Source organism: Coturnix japonica, chromosome 5, assembly GCF_054131305.1.
Source record: "Coturnix japonica strain WE chromosome 5, WE-NBRP24, whole genome shotgun sequence".
NCBI classification, from domain to species: domain Eukaryota; kingdom Metazoa; phylum Chordata; class Aves; order Galliformes; family Phasianidae; genus Coturnix; species Coturnix japonica.
In genome coordinates this window covers 47,430,969-47,447,758 of record NC_140667.1, presented here as the reverse complement: position 1 = coordinate 47,447,758, position 16,790 = coordinate 47,430,969, and the positions used below count along the sequence as shown (strand labels likewise).

General features: G+C 42.2%; 3 protein-coding genes and 1 non-coding gene across 20 annotated transcripts in view; 1 reads left to right on the top strand and 3 right to left on the bottom strand.

Annotated features, from left to right (window-relative positions):
* TECPR2 (tectonin beta-propeller repeat containing 2) overlaps positions 1-823 on the bottom strand; it is a 37,129-nt gene extending 36,306 nt beyond the window's left edge. For 5 of the 7 annotated variants that reach the window (XR_014946792.1, XR_014946791.1, XR_014946790.1 and 2 more), the window contains exon 1: positions 488-823. Coding sequence is in view for 2 of the 7 variants with exons in the window: in XM_015865432.3 (XP_015720918.3) it covers positions 488-628 (141 nt within the window). In the remaining 5 variants the exon portion in view is untranslated. Of the gene's footprint in view, positions 1-157 lie in introns of all 7 variants that reach the window. The other 2 variants (XM_085549442.1, XM_085549443.1) reach the window with 2 other exon arrangements.
* Positions 824-833: 10 nt separating this feature from the next.
* Positions 834-15,236, top strand: CINP (cyclin dependent kinase 2 interacting protein). 5 transcript variants are annotated; one of them, XM_085549467.1, is made up of 5 exons: positions 834-870; positions 1,007-1,172; positions 1,991-2,117; positions 3,068-3,197; positions 14,831-15,236. In XM_085549467.1, exons 1-5 carry the CDS (start codon positions 864-866, stop codon positions 14,842-14,844), a joined length of 444 nt encoding a protein of 147 aa, XP_085405593.1. In that variant the 5' UTR covers positions 834-863; the 3' UTR covers positions 14,845-15,236. The 5 variants fall into 5 exon arrangements, with proteins under 5 accessions (XP_085405593.1, XP_085405592.1, XP_085405594.1 ...); XM_085549466.1 differs by having other exon boundaries at positions 1,004-1,172; XM_085549468.1 differs by having other exon boundaries at positions 1,004-1,172; positions 13,261-15,236.
* ZNF839 (zinc finger protein 839) lies at positions 5,960-16,408 on the bottom strand. Of its 7 annotated transcripts, none has more exons than XM_015865435.3 (8): positions 15,891-16,408; positions 14,190-15,110; positions 13,538-13,789; positions 12,630-12,722; positions 12,129-12,281; positions 10,461-10,601; positions 9,403-9,541; positions 5,960-7,754 (listed from the first exon to the last, which is right to left on the bottom strand). In XM_015865435.3, exons 1-8 carry the CDS (start codon positions 16,050-16,052, stop codon positions 6,772-6,774), a joined length of 2,844 nt encoding a protein of 947 aa, XP_015720921.2. In that variant the 5' UTR covers positions 16,053-16,408; the 3' UTR covers positions 5,960-6,771. The 7 variants fall into 7 exon arrangements, with proteins under 7 accessions (XP_015720921.2, XP_015720922.2, XP_015720924.2 ...); XM_015865436.3 differs by having other exon boundaries at positions 14,190-15,107; positions 15,891-16,265; XM_015865438.3 differs by having other exon boundaries at positions 12,210-12,281; positions 15,891-16,192.
* TRNAI-AAU (transfer RNA isoleucine (anticodon AAU)) lies at positions 16,362-16,435 on the bottom strand. Its single transcript has one exon. It is a non-coding gene; the product is annotated as a tRNA-Ile (tRNA).
* Between the last annotated feature and the right edge of the window lie 355 nt (positions 16,436-16,790).

Genomic DNA, 16,790 nt, shown 5'->3' with positions numbered 1-16,790 from the left:
CAGAGCTGTTGCTGCAGAGCTCCTTGCAGAGGGCTCAGCACAGGGACGGCCAATGTGGGGGATAATCCTGTGCTCAGACAGACGCTCCGTTGGCTCCAGCTCCAGCGTATGTCACAGACTCAGCACAAGAGGCCAAAGCTGTCGCTGCTTTTCTTACCCAGGCATCCTCCCTGCACAGCTCTGTTGTTCAGCTCTTCCATGGGAATAAATCCTTACGTTCAGGCCCTTTGGAGAGGGACAAATTCTGACCTCGGCCACATCCTGCCAGCTACAAAAGCTTTTTATTTCCCAACTCTTCTCACGTTTTCAGGTAGTTACCCCCAAATTAACGCACGAGCGGCTCCGAGCTACCCACGAAACGCTGCATTTTGGGCGTCTTTTCACAAAGCAGAGAGTAAAAACAAACAAACAAGAAAGAATTCCGACAGGGACTGCGGAAAGGCCGACCCAGGCTGCAGCCCACACACACACAGGTGCGAACTTTCACCTCCGAGCCCCGAGTTCCCTCAGCCCGGCATAGCGCCCACCGCATCCTCCTCCCCTGGAAACCAGCTTCCATCCGGCGCTCCTCCGCGTTCCTCCCCACAAGCAGCAGCAGGAGGCGGAGAAGCTTTCCCGGCCGCACCATCGCTGTCGGCCGCTCCACCGCGGCTACAGACCGCCGAGGACGGAGGCTGCACGGAGACGCGGCAGCTCTTACCGCGTCAAGAGCCGAGGGCGGTCATGGCTGCCGACGGACGGGAGAGAGAGGACGCAACAACACCCGGACCCCCACGCACCGGCGGCTGCCCCGCTGCCTCAGCGGCTCGGCGGGGCCGGGCCTGGGCGGGGCCGGACGTGAGCGCACTTCCGCGGGCGCCGCTATGGCGGGTGAGTGAGGAGCGGGCCGGTCCTGTAGGCAGCGCCTGCATGGAGCCGGAGCGGGATGGCCGAGCCTTTATCTCAGCCACAATGACTTGTTTCTCTATGTTTTCACTGAACTTGCTGTTTTTGTCGTACATAGCAGGAAGTCTTGCTAATGGTACTCCGAGAAGACCTGTCCTATCTGCCAGTGCAAGAAAAATTAAAGATAATGCAGCAGACTGGCATAACTTGATGATGAAATGGGAGAGACTGAATGATAATGGGTTTACTACTGCAAACAAAATAGTCAACATGAAGATCAGTGAGCAGTAAGTACGCTAATAACATATACAAGTGAAGACAGCATGAGGATTGCCTTTCTGAGGAATTACTCTGTTCTCTTCACAATAACGATTTTTTGGAGTTTTATGTGGACAGAAGAAGCTATAGCAGTGATGATTTGGGAAAAAAAAAAAAAACAAAAAAAACCCCAAAACAATAAAATAATTGTGGTAGAATTGTGTTATCATGCTGTGAAGAAAAACCTTACAACAGGCAGGGTTTTGAGAAGTAGCTTCTGAAGAGTCTGTCAGGTGAACAGAGTTTGTTTGACAGTTCTATCACATAAGGCTCGGGAATATTTTGCTGTGGAGGTGTCAGATGTTGCTTTCTCTCTCTAGCACCTCCCTCTTCTCTGTCAATGTTTACAGGAATGAAAGGCAAGAAGTGGGAGAATCAGCAAGACAAGACACATGCCTGCTCAGTAGCTGCTCTGGTTCATAGTTAAATCTTAGATCAAACTGACAGTGAAAGTGGCTGTGGGGAGGCATCAGGCCTGGCTGGGCCGGTTGAAGCCTGGCATACATTCCCCCTTGTCAGGGACAACGTAAAGTGGGAAAAGGTTTTATCTTAACGTTTGTGAGTGTTTTGGGTTTTTTATGAGCACAGACTGTAACATAGAGACACCCCACGTTCTTCTGAAGGTTACCAGCCTTTATTGCTGATATGGTTAGCTGCGTTCCTTTCTGGTTTTATGTAGAAATTCTCATGAGCAGCCTCTGAGAGATTCTGTGGGATCAGATCACACGGACTTCAAGTCTGCACAGCTTGAGTAAACCTGTATGCCTGCCTTATGTTTCTGTTTTAGATTTCAAGATAACAAACTGGAGATAACCTGTGATAACAGTACCACAGAATCTGAAAAGCCGTCTCCAAAGTACAACAAAGAACTGGACAATTGCTGCACAGAATTACTGGAGACCTTAAAAAAAATGGTAACATTCCTTTTTCAGTCCTAGAAGCAATATCAAGAGTTTTCAAGTACAACATAAGAACATGATGTTAAGGATCTGTTGCAAGCTTAAAATCAGGGATGTTCATTCATACTTCATTGCCTTTAGACCTTTATGATGTAAATCCAGCATGCTCCATTTGTTTGCTTTCTTGATAGGTTTGAAAGCTGTTTATATATATCTAGCTTCTGCTCATAATTCTACTCTCCACTTCTAATGTTACTTATAATGTGATCCTCTGAAAACAAGTCATATAATAATCCATTCTAAAAACGCACTCACTGATGTTTGTTTTCTTATCCCAAATATCCCCTGTTTAGAACAAAGTAAACACCAACTTAAAGTACAGTAATGCTTTATCTGCCATGATATCCATTGCAGCTTTGCTCAGCCCTCATGCAATTACACTTCCAGTCTGCCTACTTCTACTTTCTGTGCAGAGCTCATACTTTCTATGAGGAGCAGAGAAAGATAATTATTCTGCCCACTTTTCTGGATAAATTGTCAGGAATTAATGTCACATTTCAGCGACATTAGACTTTTACAGCCTTTAGCTGTTTCGGAGGATCATTAAAAAGATAATAGATAGGATTTTATACAGACAGGCTACCAGACCAGTATTTAGAATAAGCAGGAGCACTTAGATTTTCCTCAGATTGTGTTCTGTGGGAAAAAGCAAGAGTTATTTGGGTGCTTCCCTTTTTATGCAAAATCAGAATCAGTAATTATCTGCAGCACCTGAAATTTTAGGGTAAATCATTAATTCTCTATATAAGTTCCAGTTTTGAGTCCTATCTGGAGTTAAAAAAAAAAGTGAATTAGAAATGCTAAGACTAACTAAAGTCTTCAGAAAGTGTTTAAAAAATGCTGAAGACTATCATGGCTTAACATTCCCGAGGTACTCATTAGCTTTATGTGTTCATTGTTTCCAGACAAAAATACAGCTGAAAATGGAAAAGCTCTCTTCAACTACCAAAGGAGTCTGTGACTTGGAAGAGTACCACCATGGAGCTGGGGGTTGTACAGCACCCCTGTTTCACTCATGGCCCACAGTGTACTTCTGTAAGTAAATTATTGATCATTTTAGATAAATGCACTTTGTCGTTGAAGTCATCCAACTTAGGACTTTCATATCTGTTTTATATCTGTTTATCCTCCCTTAGGAAGAGAAAGTGTGTGAATCAGTCTTCTTTATAACTGACTGATCAATAAACACACGGGTGCATTACTTGGTTTAGGATTACTGCTGATGACTGCTTGTATGAATTGACAAGCATTGTCTGGCATGCAACAGCCAGACAGTAGCTTAGAACCGAGCTTGTCAGCAGTTTCCAATGCCCAAGCTGCAACAGCCACATCTTTTGTAGAGACAGACAATTTTGCAGTTTGGTAATGTTAAGCTGTTGGCTACAGTCTGACCTGTTACTTGATGCTGAAATGAAATCCTTGAATGCGAAGAATGAGATATTCCTCAGTTAATTCTGAGGCACACAAAGAAAAGTAGCTCTTATCACAGTGTCAGTCAAGATAAATAAAGAATGTTCAGTTTCTGTCTTTTGTTACTATCAATCCATTTCAGATGAGGTTTCTCTGAAGCTCTCTGAAATGTACAAGAAGGAACTACAACTCAAGCAAACAATTGTACAAGAAATTGCTCATTCTACTGACCAGGATCTGATGATGGTCTATTTATCATCGTGGTTATACCAGCCTTACCTTGACAACAGCAGCAAACTACTGCTTGAAGCCATGCTTCTGGAAACAGGGCACAGACAGTGCTAGAATTTCAAGTGTTGCTTGACTTGCTTCTAATGATGCTTACATGAAACTGAGACGGTGAATTGATGAGGCTCACCAAGTAAATTAAGTTTTTGTAAAGCTTATTAAAAGTATATTTTGTATTTAATACTTTGTCGCAGCTGATACTCTTTTCTTTACTAGACAATCTGGTTGCTTTAATCCTTTTTAAGTGTTTGATGGAGGCTATGGATAGGAGGCTGGATAGAGGCTTCATAATTGTACAAGTTCTCCATTCTCTGACCAACTGCCTATACGATCTGCTCCTTATATGAAAAGTTGCTTTAGAACTTCCATTTCACACCATTAAATAGCATTCCTAGCTGCTGTTGAATCATTGCTGTGCCCTGAAAGATGATTGTCCTTGATTTCTCCCTGAAACAACTATTTGAACTAAAAATAATGTGAAATGCACGCTGCTATGAAATGGCTACAGCGGCTGTGATTTGACATGAGAAAAATCTCATTAACAGCAAGCGATTCTGGCACAGATTTGTGATAGGAAAAATAAGGTCATTTGCTTAGCTAGTTCCATGCTGAAACCCCATAGGCTTGGAAAGGGATATGCAAAAGCTGCCTGCAGCAACCAAATGGACATATATGAATCACGTTCTTCTGTGTTCAACAGAGGAGGTTGTTTCTGACAGCTTAATAGAGTCCTATTCTTAGCCCAGCTTTCTGGTGTCTAAATTCTGCTGTACCTCAAGCAGAACGCAATCAATTAGGAAGAGCTCTGTTAGTTTTGATTATTTTACTCTGCAAGTGTTCCACATAGCTCAACAGCCACCTTAATTGATCTGAGTAGGGCCAGACTCTCGTCACTATGGAAACACCTTCATACTTGGAAAATATTTTGCAAAGAAACAAGGTGGGTTCACTTACAGAACTGCTCTTCTAAGATGTGCATAGGTAGACTGTATTTCCTACCACAAACAGATCAACAGGGAATGAAAACAAGTGGAAATTGTACTTTGTTCTTATTTCTGAAAAGACTTGAGCTCTTCAGGAAGGAGACAATGCTTATGTATCCCTTTGCTCACTAGTTGCTATAGGACAGAAGATGGCTGCAAATTCGTCACTGCAGAGATTCTTTGAAATAAAGCCCTCAAATGTAGTTATTAGACAGTATAAAAGAGTAGTAAAAAGGAATTGCTTACTGCAATCAAAGCCTTGGAAAGATGGACAGGGCTGCGCTTTGCATGGTATCTTCATTACCTCCTTTGTGAGGTAATGACCGTTACTACCTCCTGAAAAAGAAAACAATACATCAAAAACCAAAAGTGCATCACAAACACAAAACAAATAACTTCCATAAACTTAAGAACCAGACGGGATCTATTAACACATAGTGACATCTTTCACAACCCTGCAAGAAGTGCAGCGTTCTGCCTAATCATAATTTGACCTTCTATTCAGGCAACCAAGCAATAAATAAATAAATGGAACATTATAAGGCAGATGGTTCATTCTCTGAATTGTCTCACTCTCTTGTTTGGATTCCATGTTAGTATGTTTTTCCCTAATAGCTCTGAATATTTAAGAACAGCTCTGCACATTACAGCTGCTTTTAGCTGATTTGTCCAATTATCTCAGCAGTTTCAATGAGGCATCACATATATTTTATCAGTTTTCATTAACATCTGCAAGAGTTCACAAACAAATTTAAGATAATGGTGATTTAGGGCTGATCCTTTTTACCTGATGGGCTTTTTGAAAGAAAACTCAGTGGCTTGGCAGCATGCTGTGAGAAAATATCCACAAAAATATCATCCAAGCATTAAATAGTACTTCACTACCGTGCAGGATAGCAATAGGTAATAAATAACATGGGAACTTTTAATCTCTGCACAGAGAAACATAAATTATAGTCAAGGCTAAACTTTTATTATGATTAAACAGTACAGAGCAGTGTAGAATAACTAGGAAGGCCAAAGCTTAGAATGTATGAGATGGAGGAGAAAAAGAAAGATGTAAGTCTAGGAAAAAGAAAACACAAATCTAAGAATTAAAAAGAGACCACCAGGCCCTCAAAGTTAAAAATAATTTATTATCCCATTATAGAAGTTCATCCTATTATAGAAGTTCAGTAGTTTTGTACCTTATTTCTGTCCAAGTAACAGCAAGCATTGAATGCACAGCTGACCATTAGGACAACATTAGCAAGAATACTTGAATACATTGCCAGTAGCTCAGTACAAATCAGTTCTTGTTTGAGGCTATTTTTGTCTCTAACTCAGTGGATGCATAGCCTGGTGCTATTTAAATAAAGATCAGTTAGGCTGTCACATTGTTCCTGGAGTGCACAAGCATGGATTGTGTTTGAAGCCCTCACTTTTCCAGGCAGAGCTGTGCACGCCAAGTTTAGATGCTTGTATTGTATGTATTCAAACTAGCTTTAAGAAAGTGCAAAACAGCAGTTTTCTTGTAATCTCAGCAGCACAGAAAACGCATACTTTCAGATAGCTTTTATTTTACCCATACACAGCTTGCCAGTACACAGCACATCACTGCCAGAAAGCAGTACAACTTACTGCATGTTTAGATGGCTAGAGAGAAAAGGAATTGCGTAACAAAAGGGAATAGTGCAACAGTTTTAGGATTGACAGATTTCCACTTTCTAATTCCCCCCCACCCCAACATATAAAGCAAGGAGAACAATGTTAATTTTAGAATTTTTGGTTGTGTTGTTTTAGATTTGTATAAACATAAGTTATAAAAAGTTTAGGGCATAGAAACAGTTTACAAATAAGTTAAATTTCCAATTATCTCACTATTCACATTAGAAAAATATACATTTTATATAGCCAGTCTTTCCCAGAAGACTACGTAGAATTCTAATTTATGGCTCCAATTCACTTTGTGAGAGCAGAACATCTTCACTTTGGCTATCTGCTTCCATTGCCAGTAGTGCTTCCACAGTTTCCAAAGGTATCCCCTCAGGTGTGCGAATGTGCATTGTAGTACCGTCAGAATCAGTTACAATAACAATACCTTCTGCCTGAGACAAAACAGCAGCATCAGGATGAGACAAAATAAGCCCATCAGAAGTCTGAATAAAAATCTGTTCGTGTCCCTGAGTAAAAAAGTCATGGCTCTCATCAGTAATCTCAAAAGCTACAGTTTGGTCAGTGACTGTGTTCTCCAGTTCATATTGGTCCTCTGTCCCACAAGAAAATTCATTCACATTATTATAAGCGCAGTCATGGTTCACACCAGCAGACAGGGAGGATTCCTGGACAGCATTCTGGTGCAACTCAGCCTGAGCACCGTGTGGATGGTTTATTGGCACACGTATTGAAAAAGCTTTTTCCATTTCCTGCATCTCAGCCACACCAGCATCATGAAATTGTCCAGATTGTCCTTTCATAGCAAAATTCTGGTTCTCTTCTTGCGGTGTCTGGCATTTTTGATTGAGACCATTTTCTTCACTCATTGCCAAGTCAGTGCTCTGAATGCCCACTGCATGTTCTGACTCAGAGTTGCAGGGTTCAGGAGCTGACAGTCCACCTGCTGTGTTCTGACTCACCAAATGTGCTTCAGCTAATTCTGGTGAACTACCTGCTTCTACAGGCAATACGATTTCAGTGTGTAGCAAAGATGTGTCAGCTGAAATACCTGGTCCCTGCCTGTCCACAGGTTGGGAATACTCTATCCTCAGTTCCACAGTCTGAGAGAAGGTACCTGAATTTTCAGCGTCGATTCTAACTTCTGAATCAACAAATAAATTACATTCCTCCTCTGCAGGTAACATGCTTCCAGCTGTGCAGCAAGTGACACGTCTGTCTTCTGAAAGCAGGATTTCTCTATTCAATGGATTAAGACCTGAAAAGTTAAAAGAAATATTGTTTTGTTGGGTAGTCTAATACTGAGTGTCCAAAACATTATTTTTTCCAGTGATAGTCTTGGAGGAAATGCTAGACTGCTTTCCTCTCAAATTAGCAAGCCTGAAGCATGCTCTATAGAGTTTCAGAACACTTTGGAGTGAGGGGGCCAGTATAGCAATACTCAAGGTGTTTTCTGGATAGTGAAACATTATCATGGATTTCAATACAAAAGGACCTTACATTAGAAGTAGCTTTTTTTTTTTCTTCCTGTTAATCTTGAAAACAACTTGAGTTGAAAGTCAAGATTTATCTTTTTTCCCCACCTGGCATACAGCCAGTAGCATCAAGCCATAAAGAACGTGGCACAGGGTTGTCAGTTGTTCATCCTCATTAGCATTAAGAAACTGACAGAACCTTTGAAACTTGATAAAAATTCTGACAAGTCGAGCTTATTGAAGATTCAGAGAAGTCAAATTACTGTGTGGCTAATGAGCTGTGTTAGCAGATCCAGGACTGCGTTCAGCCTGAGACAGAAAGGGCAAAACAACAGGAATTTAGTTTGTTTTGCCACTTGTATGACTTGAACAATAACTGCTAAAATGCAGGAGCTTGAGCTTTCAGTTTTTATAACTACTACTAGTACTGTAAACTAACAGCAGCCTACCAGTCTATGCAAGTGAAACAAGATTCTCTTAAAACAAAAACAACCACCTAACCCACAACCTCAAAGCTGTACAATAAGAGATAAGCACTGTCATGCAGAGAACCTTTCAGAGAGAGAAAATTAAACCAAGGGTGTGAAGTGGAACAAGGAATTAACAATACACAAACAAAGCAACCACTAACTAATACATGCAGAGAGCAAAAGAAAATTAGCTCATAGCAACATCAAAAGGTAGGTACAAAGCAAGGAGTACACAAAGCAAGCAATACACATTTTACTAGAGATGGGTAAGGGCTGGAATCCTTCAGGGCAGTAATCACAATGCCTCTGAATAGTGGAACACTTTCAGAATAAAGACCAGTGGAGTTTGGGGAGCTTACAGGTGGCAACAATCTCTAACAGTCTTTCCTCTCTAACCCACTGCTAACCTGCCAACCTGAGGAGCCAGACGAGTAAAGAAAGAAGGGAGAAAAATAAGGACGTGAACCCAAAGATCATCACACAGAATATTGTCTTAGTGCCAGTCATTAGATCCTGCACCTCCCCTGGGACAAAGGATAACCTCCAGTTCTTCCCCTGCCCCAGGATCCACAAAGCTCAGATGGTTCCACCCCTGCAGCCCACTGTGGCAGCAGGAAGGACATACACACTGCTCACATACAGGCTGTGCACCATCCCCACTCTGAGGGACAGTGCAGGCAGGAAGCACATGGAAGAAGAAAGTACTGTTTTCCCAGTACTGCGTTAGTATCCATGAGCAGATTATTGTACTTTTAGAACTGAGCTACTGCTGTGGTGTGCATCATTCTTAACTTCCCCTCTTGTCAGTAAGGGCTTTCCAGTAAAAAAACCTACTTTTGAAGAACGTGGGAAGCAAGCTGAGAAATTAAACCTTAGGACAAAAACCACAGTAGCTTGAAGAACAAAGATTTGTTCAGCTCCTCCGTGAACACAACAGAATTGGAAAACATGAAGAGGTTACCATCTTTTTCAAAGAGTGTACATAAATTTCCACTCTTTTCTTTCACTTCATCTTGACTGGAATAAGCATTATTCACATTCTCCATTACGTCTTCTAACTTGGTCCTTTTGGCTGATGGCAACAGTTCCTCCCCTGAGCTCTGTCAATACAAGAGATAATTAACTGGCTGCCACCGTAACAGCTAACAATATTGGAAAAGAAAACAAGCTAACTAGGCACTTCACAGCAGTACTATCCTTGAAAACAGGATTTTGCATTGAACTAAGAACTTCCTGAGCAGGAAGGGTTTAAACACAGTTCTCACTCTGCCAAACTACCACTGATAGATTTTGATATTGGGTAGAAAGAAACCACCCTAGCATTAAACAGAGCTTCTCTCCAGGCTTTGTGATTAGCTGTATAGATATATATCTGCCATAAACTCTCTCCAACTTCAGTAAAAGGCTGTGAGCAACTTGTCCAGCATTGTTGGCTTAATGAAGAACATATCAGCTCAAATCTAACCACAGGCAGAAAACGGAGAAGTACTAAACTTATTTGGCCGCCACCAGAAACAACTCTAGATTAAATAGAACAGTTGAGGGAAAGGACCATAGAGATATGGCTTTCAAGAAAATGAAATAAAGCACACCCTGTGCACACTATTTTCACACACCTCTACCAACTAATTATTAGTGCAAACCCTTCCCCAGTGCCCAAGTTTGCTATAGGTAAGCTCTTGATGATAAGAAAAGTTAAAGAATCTGAGGATCCTTCTTACCATGAGGCCCATTTACTGCCACTTCAACAGGACTCTTTTCTGTATCATATTACACATAAACCCTTGAGATTCTGTCTCAAGTATAAACACAGCAATAACCCAAAGTACATCTTTAACCTGCCAGTTCACATGTGCTGCTGTGACACCACACAAGAATATTTACAAACCCTGAATACCATGAAAGCCTCACTTTAATACAAGTCAGATAACACTAGTAAGATTTCGAAATACTTCTCTATTTCAACAAGTTTTAATTTGTTCTGGTTCCATTTTTAGTTGTCACAAAAGCATTCCATACCTCAGCTAACCGTTTTCGTCCCAGTGTCTCCACAGGCACTTGCTCACTAACCATTTTGATTATGTGCTGTGAACAAGAGTCTACACCTCGCATCTTTTGTTGACCAGCTGTTATTTCTGGAATTCCAAGCGATTCAGCAACCTGTCAAAACAGTTACAGGAAAAAAATAAGTGAAAGTCTCTCCAATCTCAATAAATTTCTTATAAATTACTAGAAGTACAGAATTTCCATCGGAGAACTCAATTAAGTATTTGGCCTCCTATGTTTTCTACTAATGTCCAGATTAATAGAATATTTGAAAGTGAATATTAACAGGTAAACTCAACAGAATTACAAGTATATTGCTTACATATAGAGTCCAGGAATGGTCACTAAGATCAGAGCTTAATAGAGAGCACTGTAGAGGCTCTTCATTACTTAAAAGCAAACATTTAAGTCTTCCTATTTAATAGGATCTGTTAGAAACTTAAGGGTATTTTCCAGATTCTATTTTCATCCTTATGAAGGTATGCTCCTGTACAACCTCTCTGGGCTCTTATCTCTTCAATAGATATTCTTTATTAAGAAGGCACGTTGAAATTGAAGAAAAGCAGGAATCAGGTTCCATTTTGGGACTGACAGCCTTTTTACTCAGTGCACCTTCATTTCTCTGAATAGAAACATCTTTGGTAAAATCAGCTACAAAACAGCCAGATGAGCAGGCAGTAACTCTAGGAAGTTCTTCTGTACATATAGTGAATGTCATGATTAAAAAAAGAAAAAACATCAACCGCTACTAACAGCCCACAGAGGACTTCATTACTTAACCTGGGATTATTATAAGAACAGCATCCTCTCTCTACCTCTTCTACTCTGAGTTTTCCAGTGTGTTCCCCTCTCACTGTGGTTGCAAGTTCAGTTCAGACATACCCTAACGAACACATCATTACAAATTTTGTTGGTGGCAATATGGAAAATAGTGTTTTTGCTACTGCAAACAGAGAAGGGAAAACAAAAATGTTACGTACAAAGATCTGTTTTATTCCAATCAGGAGGAATACAGACGAAATAAAAGATTAACAGATCCACATTAACACAAAGTCTTTCTAGACACAACTGTATATACAATGAGTCTGCAGTTATTACAACAATGCTTTGTAATTTCTTAAGTTTACTCTCTACCTTTTATATTTGCTAGTATGACTGAACTGCACAGAAGCATTCAGTTTGTCCATTGGTTTGTTCATTGGTTTGCAATGAAACCACGACCTTTAAATCAAGGTTTCTTGTTTTAAATACAGCCCTCTTCCTCCTAACTAAATATCATAATATATTTCTAATGTTGAACACACCCTGTGGTAATGTGCAGCTTCACGGCACTCTACATGCACACAGGTATGAAAAATCAGAACTGCTAGAACTGATGGTTTCTTGTTTTTTTTGTTGTTCTAGTTATATCTGTATTGCCACACACTAGAACTGTAGTTTTATTATGGATTTCTTTTTCTCTTTGCTTGGTTTTTGTACTTTATAAACAATACCACTTTTGCTCATCAGAAAACACATTTTGTTCAAGTAACTTTACCGAGATTTAAAAAAAAAAAAAAAGTATCAAAGAAAATATTAAAGAAAAAAAAAAATCTAAAAATAGACCAAAAAATCCCAGTTCCAAGCCAAGTATTTTGTTACCTTAGCATCTTTTATTTCAATATGCTGCTGGCAGCTCAGAAAATCAGAATTACTGAGGTAATCATAAGCCATTTTCTTTACCATATTATGCAACTCTTCAAACTCTCTATACACATCAGGGAAGGAAGCTTTGGCTGGACAACCTTTTTCAACCTGGAATTAAGAGAAGAAATGTGTTGTTTCCTCCTGTATATTTCAAATAACATGAAAGAAAAATCTTTTGTTTTGTTCAGTGCTTAAAAATACTCTCAGTCAAATTAAGACTATGGAATTTTCAGAAACACCCCTGGACCAAGCAGCAAAGTTAGACTTTCAATAAGACCTATCAACATTTTACCTGTGTAGAACTGAAGAACTGAATATAGAACATCTACATTCTGCACAATTCTCACTCTGAAAAACCAGATACGTTACTCGTGGAATCTTTTTGTATATATTAATGAAAGTCTCCCTAAAATAATTCATGTCTTTACATTAAAAATGATACAATAATAATCCCACCTTCATCAGCAGGAATTCATACACTGTAACAAGCTCTGTAAGACGTGGGAGAGCCAGCTCCATCAAGTCTTCATTACCACATTGTTGTATTAGCTGTCAAAAGCCATAATGAGTTTATTAGAGCAAAGTAGCCTACATAGGTTAATGCAGCCCTCATGCAGAACATAACAGTGCTGCTTTGCTGTAAGTACCTTAAACTACAGTGACTTCTCTATTTCAAATAGACAACACACAGCAGGCTCTCAGTCCTATAAAAACACAAGCTAGGAGTAAGTTTGCCTCTTGGAAAAAGGCTGAAGGGAAGGATATACGTACTGTATGATTAAGAGCTTAGAGAACAGAAGCAAACTTAAATGAGAAATACCTCAAAACAATTACTAGCCATGTTTACAGACAACACTCAGTCCCAGAAATGTTGCAAACTCAGAAAAAGAATAATGGAATAGACTTAGTAACATAAAGTAAATAAAGTCTACAGCAACATATAGGAAACAAACAAAAAATCCTGTGAGCTGTGTGGATTTTAACCCTTGTTCTGTCTTCTCCCAGGAGCTTACGAGGTGGGGAGGGCTGGTGATGTTTAGAAACACTGCCAAACTTCAGTTGAGTTTATTTCTTTTTATTCTACCAGAGGTGATGCACAACAGTAGCAAGCAACTTCTTCAGAAGAAAAGCAAGACATCTACATGTCAAAAGGCTCTTCCCACAGTGTACCCATTTTCCCTTTTACTCCCCCTAAAAGCCATCATTAATATTTTCTTCTTAGAAAATGCCTTAGGCTTTCATCAGTAAACAGGAACACCAGCTATCAATCCTTCTGAAAACGAATCTTTGCAGTGATTCAAAAACTAAAACCAAAACAACTCAGAAAAAGATACTTATGAAACAATTGCAGAGGAGAACCGTACCTCTTTTAACCTAGCTTTTCTTCTGAATACACTGCGTTCTGTTGACACACTACTAAGGGACTTTGAAGGGGACTGACCAGGTCTGCTAAGCCTTCCAGAACACCTGGATCTTCCTCCCATCCTTGGTCGACCGCGGCTCTTTGTTCGTCTGGGTCTTCCAGGTCCTTTTGCTGTTATGGGCCCTCGGTGTCCTGAACTGCTTTCATTCTGTTGTTCCGCCAACAGGTTTCTGCTTTCTGCAGACTCACAAGTCTTAATTAGAAGAAAAATAAGGGTATTTTTTTCATCATTTTAAACAGTGCTTTAAGTACAGCATAATTTTATAATGACATCCTTAGCCTGGGCAAAAAATAAACAGGATATTAAACAAACACAAGGCTGAATACAAGCATAACTCTAAAGCTCTTGTTTGTTTTCCTCTATCTATCCGTGTACCAGCTTTGGTACTAGTACTAGTGGATATTGCTGAGCAGTACAGGACTCCTGTGCTCAACTAACAAGATGTACAAGTGAATTCACATGCATTTAAATTTCTATCTTCAGTCTTAAAAATACACTGTTGTCAGTAGGAACTCAGTTAAACGAGTACAGTATGCAGCTGTAAAACTGCCCTTCTGGCTTGTACAAAACCGACAGCTGTAACACACTTTACCTGTTCAACCTGCGAGCCAGCAGTTTCTTCCACATTGGCAGGTAGTGCATCTTCATTGTTTAAAGTGACAGCAATTGAATTCAAATGCACCGGACTCATAATTTCCTCTCCTATTCCACACAGACTGTCCACAAACATACTTCCATTAGGTTTATTTAAGGGTGTTTTTTGAGGTACAGACTCCATCTGTCCGTGACCAGGGTTAAGTTTATAGTGCCTTGCTAACCCTCCTTTTCCTATGTAGGATTTTTCACAAGTCTGACACTTGAACATTTTGGGTTTCAGATTATAATTTGAGCAATTGAACAGTGCATCCTTCCCCTTCACCTTTCCTTCTTCATCATCTTCCACACTCAGCTCAGAGTAGTCATCAGAATCAGACTGATGACCATCAGCCAAATCCTCCATTTTAATGAATTTATAATCTTTAGCCTTGTACTTCGGAGGGCGTGAAATCCGTCCAGAACGAGTTTTCACTTTCAAAGACCTTTTTAGCTTGTCACCTTTTTGCTTTTTATCAAGGCATGGCATCAGAGTGTTTGTTGAGCTGGCTGCAATGTTTGAAGACCTCGCAGGTGATGCTGTGGCACGCGTAGTTTTCTGTCTGTTTAGCACCTTACTTGTAGGAGTCTTGTTCACAGGCACTGATCCATGAGATGGCAAAGGTTTCTGCATAAGCAACTGAACTGGAGACTCAGAAGAACTATGCAGGAGAAACTGCTGCTGCCGCTCAGGTCCTGTAACAGGCTGTATCTTAATTATCTGGGGATTAATAATGCCGAGTCCTGGCACGCTCGAATTTCTACCAACCGACTGACTCAGCATCACAGTTTTGGGCTGGATTGGTGCCGAGGGTGGCACTGGCCTTTCTGTTTCCTTCATCTGTCCTGGCTGAACCCGAACACAAATGGCTTCCAGCTGCTTTTGTGGAAAAAAAAGGAAGAGCTGAGATTACACAAATAATGCATCTGTTAGATGAACACAGTGTTTACCAATATGATACCTATATACCTTTAAAGCAAGGCATAAAGAAACGAGTGCACATCATTCCATTTCCATTTCAATGCATCAAAACACTGATTTAATGTCAAAGCACAGATTCTTTTCCTTCAAGCTATGGCTTTCCTAAGCAACCTAATTGCTGCCAACTAAAGCATGTAAAGTCCCAGGTTACACTGCAGCACTGCATCCTGCAAGCAGGCCAGTTCTGGGACAGCAGGGCACATTTGTAGCCTTCATCGAACCAAGTGCAGGAGAACTGCGGGCTGTAACATGATGGTGCTGAATGCCAGCCCCAGGACACACAGCACTAAGAGCTCTGTTCAAGGAAACTTGGAAATGATGAATGGTACCACATGCTCCATGCTTCCTCTCATCCTTCCCATTCTCCCTTCTTCCAAGTTCCTGCCTTAGCTTTGCCCAACCCCTCACTGCCTCCTCTCCCCCAAGGAAGCAGCAGCCACCTGCCTTACCCCAGGGTCAAAAATGATTCAAGTCCTCTTTAGACCACCCAGTCCAACCCCAGCCCACTGACCACGTCCGTCAGTGCCAGCTCCCCACGGTTCCCGGACACGTCCAGGCACGGTGCCTCCCCAGCTCCCCGTGCATTCTGTCCCGCTGCACCGCCTCGCTTCCCAACATACCGTCCCCCCTGCAGCCCGACCGTCCCGGCCCACAGCGCGGCCGTTCCCCTGCCCCTACCTGCGGGAGGAGGCGCCGTGCTGGCGGCAGTGCCGTGCCGCGCTGCAGGGCCACGCGCCGGGCCACGCTCCGCAGCTGCTGGGCCGCGTTGTGCAGCACGGCTGCGGGCGGGGGGGGAGGGCGCGGCGGCGGCTGGGTGCCCCCCGCCTCAGGAGCCGCCATCCCGGCAGGCGGCAGCGGGCGGCAGCAGCATCGCCACCACGGGCGGCTGTCGGGGCCGCAGCACGATGGCGGCCCGGGGCGGGAGCTCACGGTACCGACGGCGGCAGCGAGGGGGCAAAAAGCTCCCGAGGCTCGTCCAGAGCGTGAGCAGCGAGAGACACCTACGGGCGGCGGACGGCCAGCGATGTACGGAGATAAAGCACAGCGTGACGGGCGGGGGGAGAAGCGCGCACGCTCCGTGGGATGGGAGGCGCTGTGTCGGAGTGGGATAAAAAAAATAAAAGAGAAGAAAAAGCAAAAGTTCCGCGCTGGCCCGTACGGGGATCGAACCCGCGACCTTGGCGTTATTAGCACCACGCTCTAACCAACTGAGCTAACCGGCCCGGCGTGAGCGCCGCTCCTACTCTGACCCTTACAGCGATTTAACTGCAGCCTCTGAAGTACATCTCAGAGCTCACAGCGGCCAGGTTACAGATAAAGGGTCCTTTCAGCCAAAAACAACGGAGAGAGAAGCGCAGAGACCCGAATATCGCTTCACAGGTTCACGTCCCTAGGAAACGTGATTAACACCCTGGATGCTCCGTGCCCGCAGCTCCCTTCAGCATCACTCTGACAGCTCTCTATTCCAGGAGCGCCCCAACAGCCTTTACCACAACACTGCGCTGGGGGACGTGACCTGCGAACGGAGCCCGGTTACGCACGCGCAGTACGGGGCAGTGCGGCCGCTGCTCCTCCTGC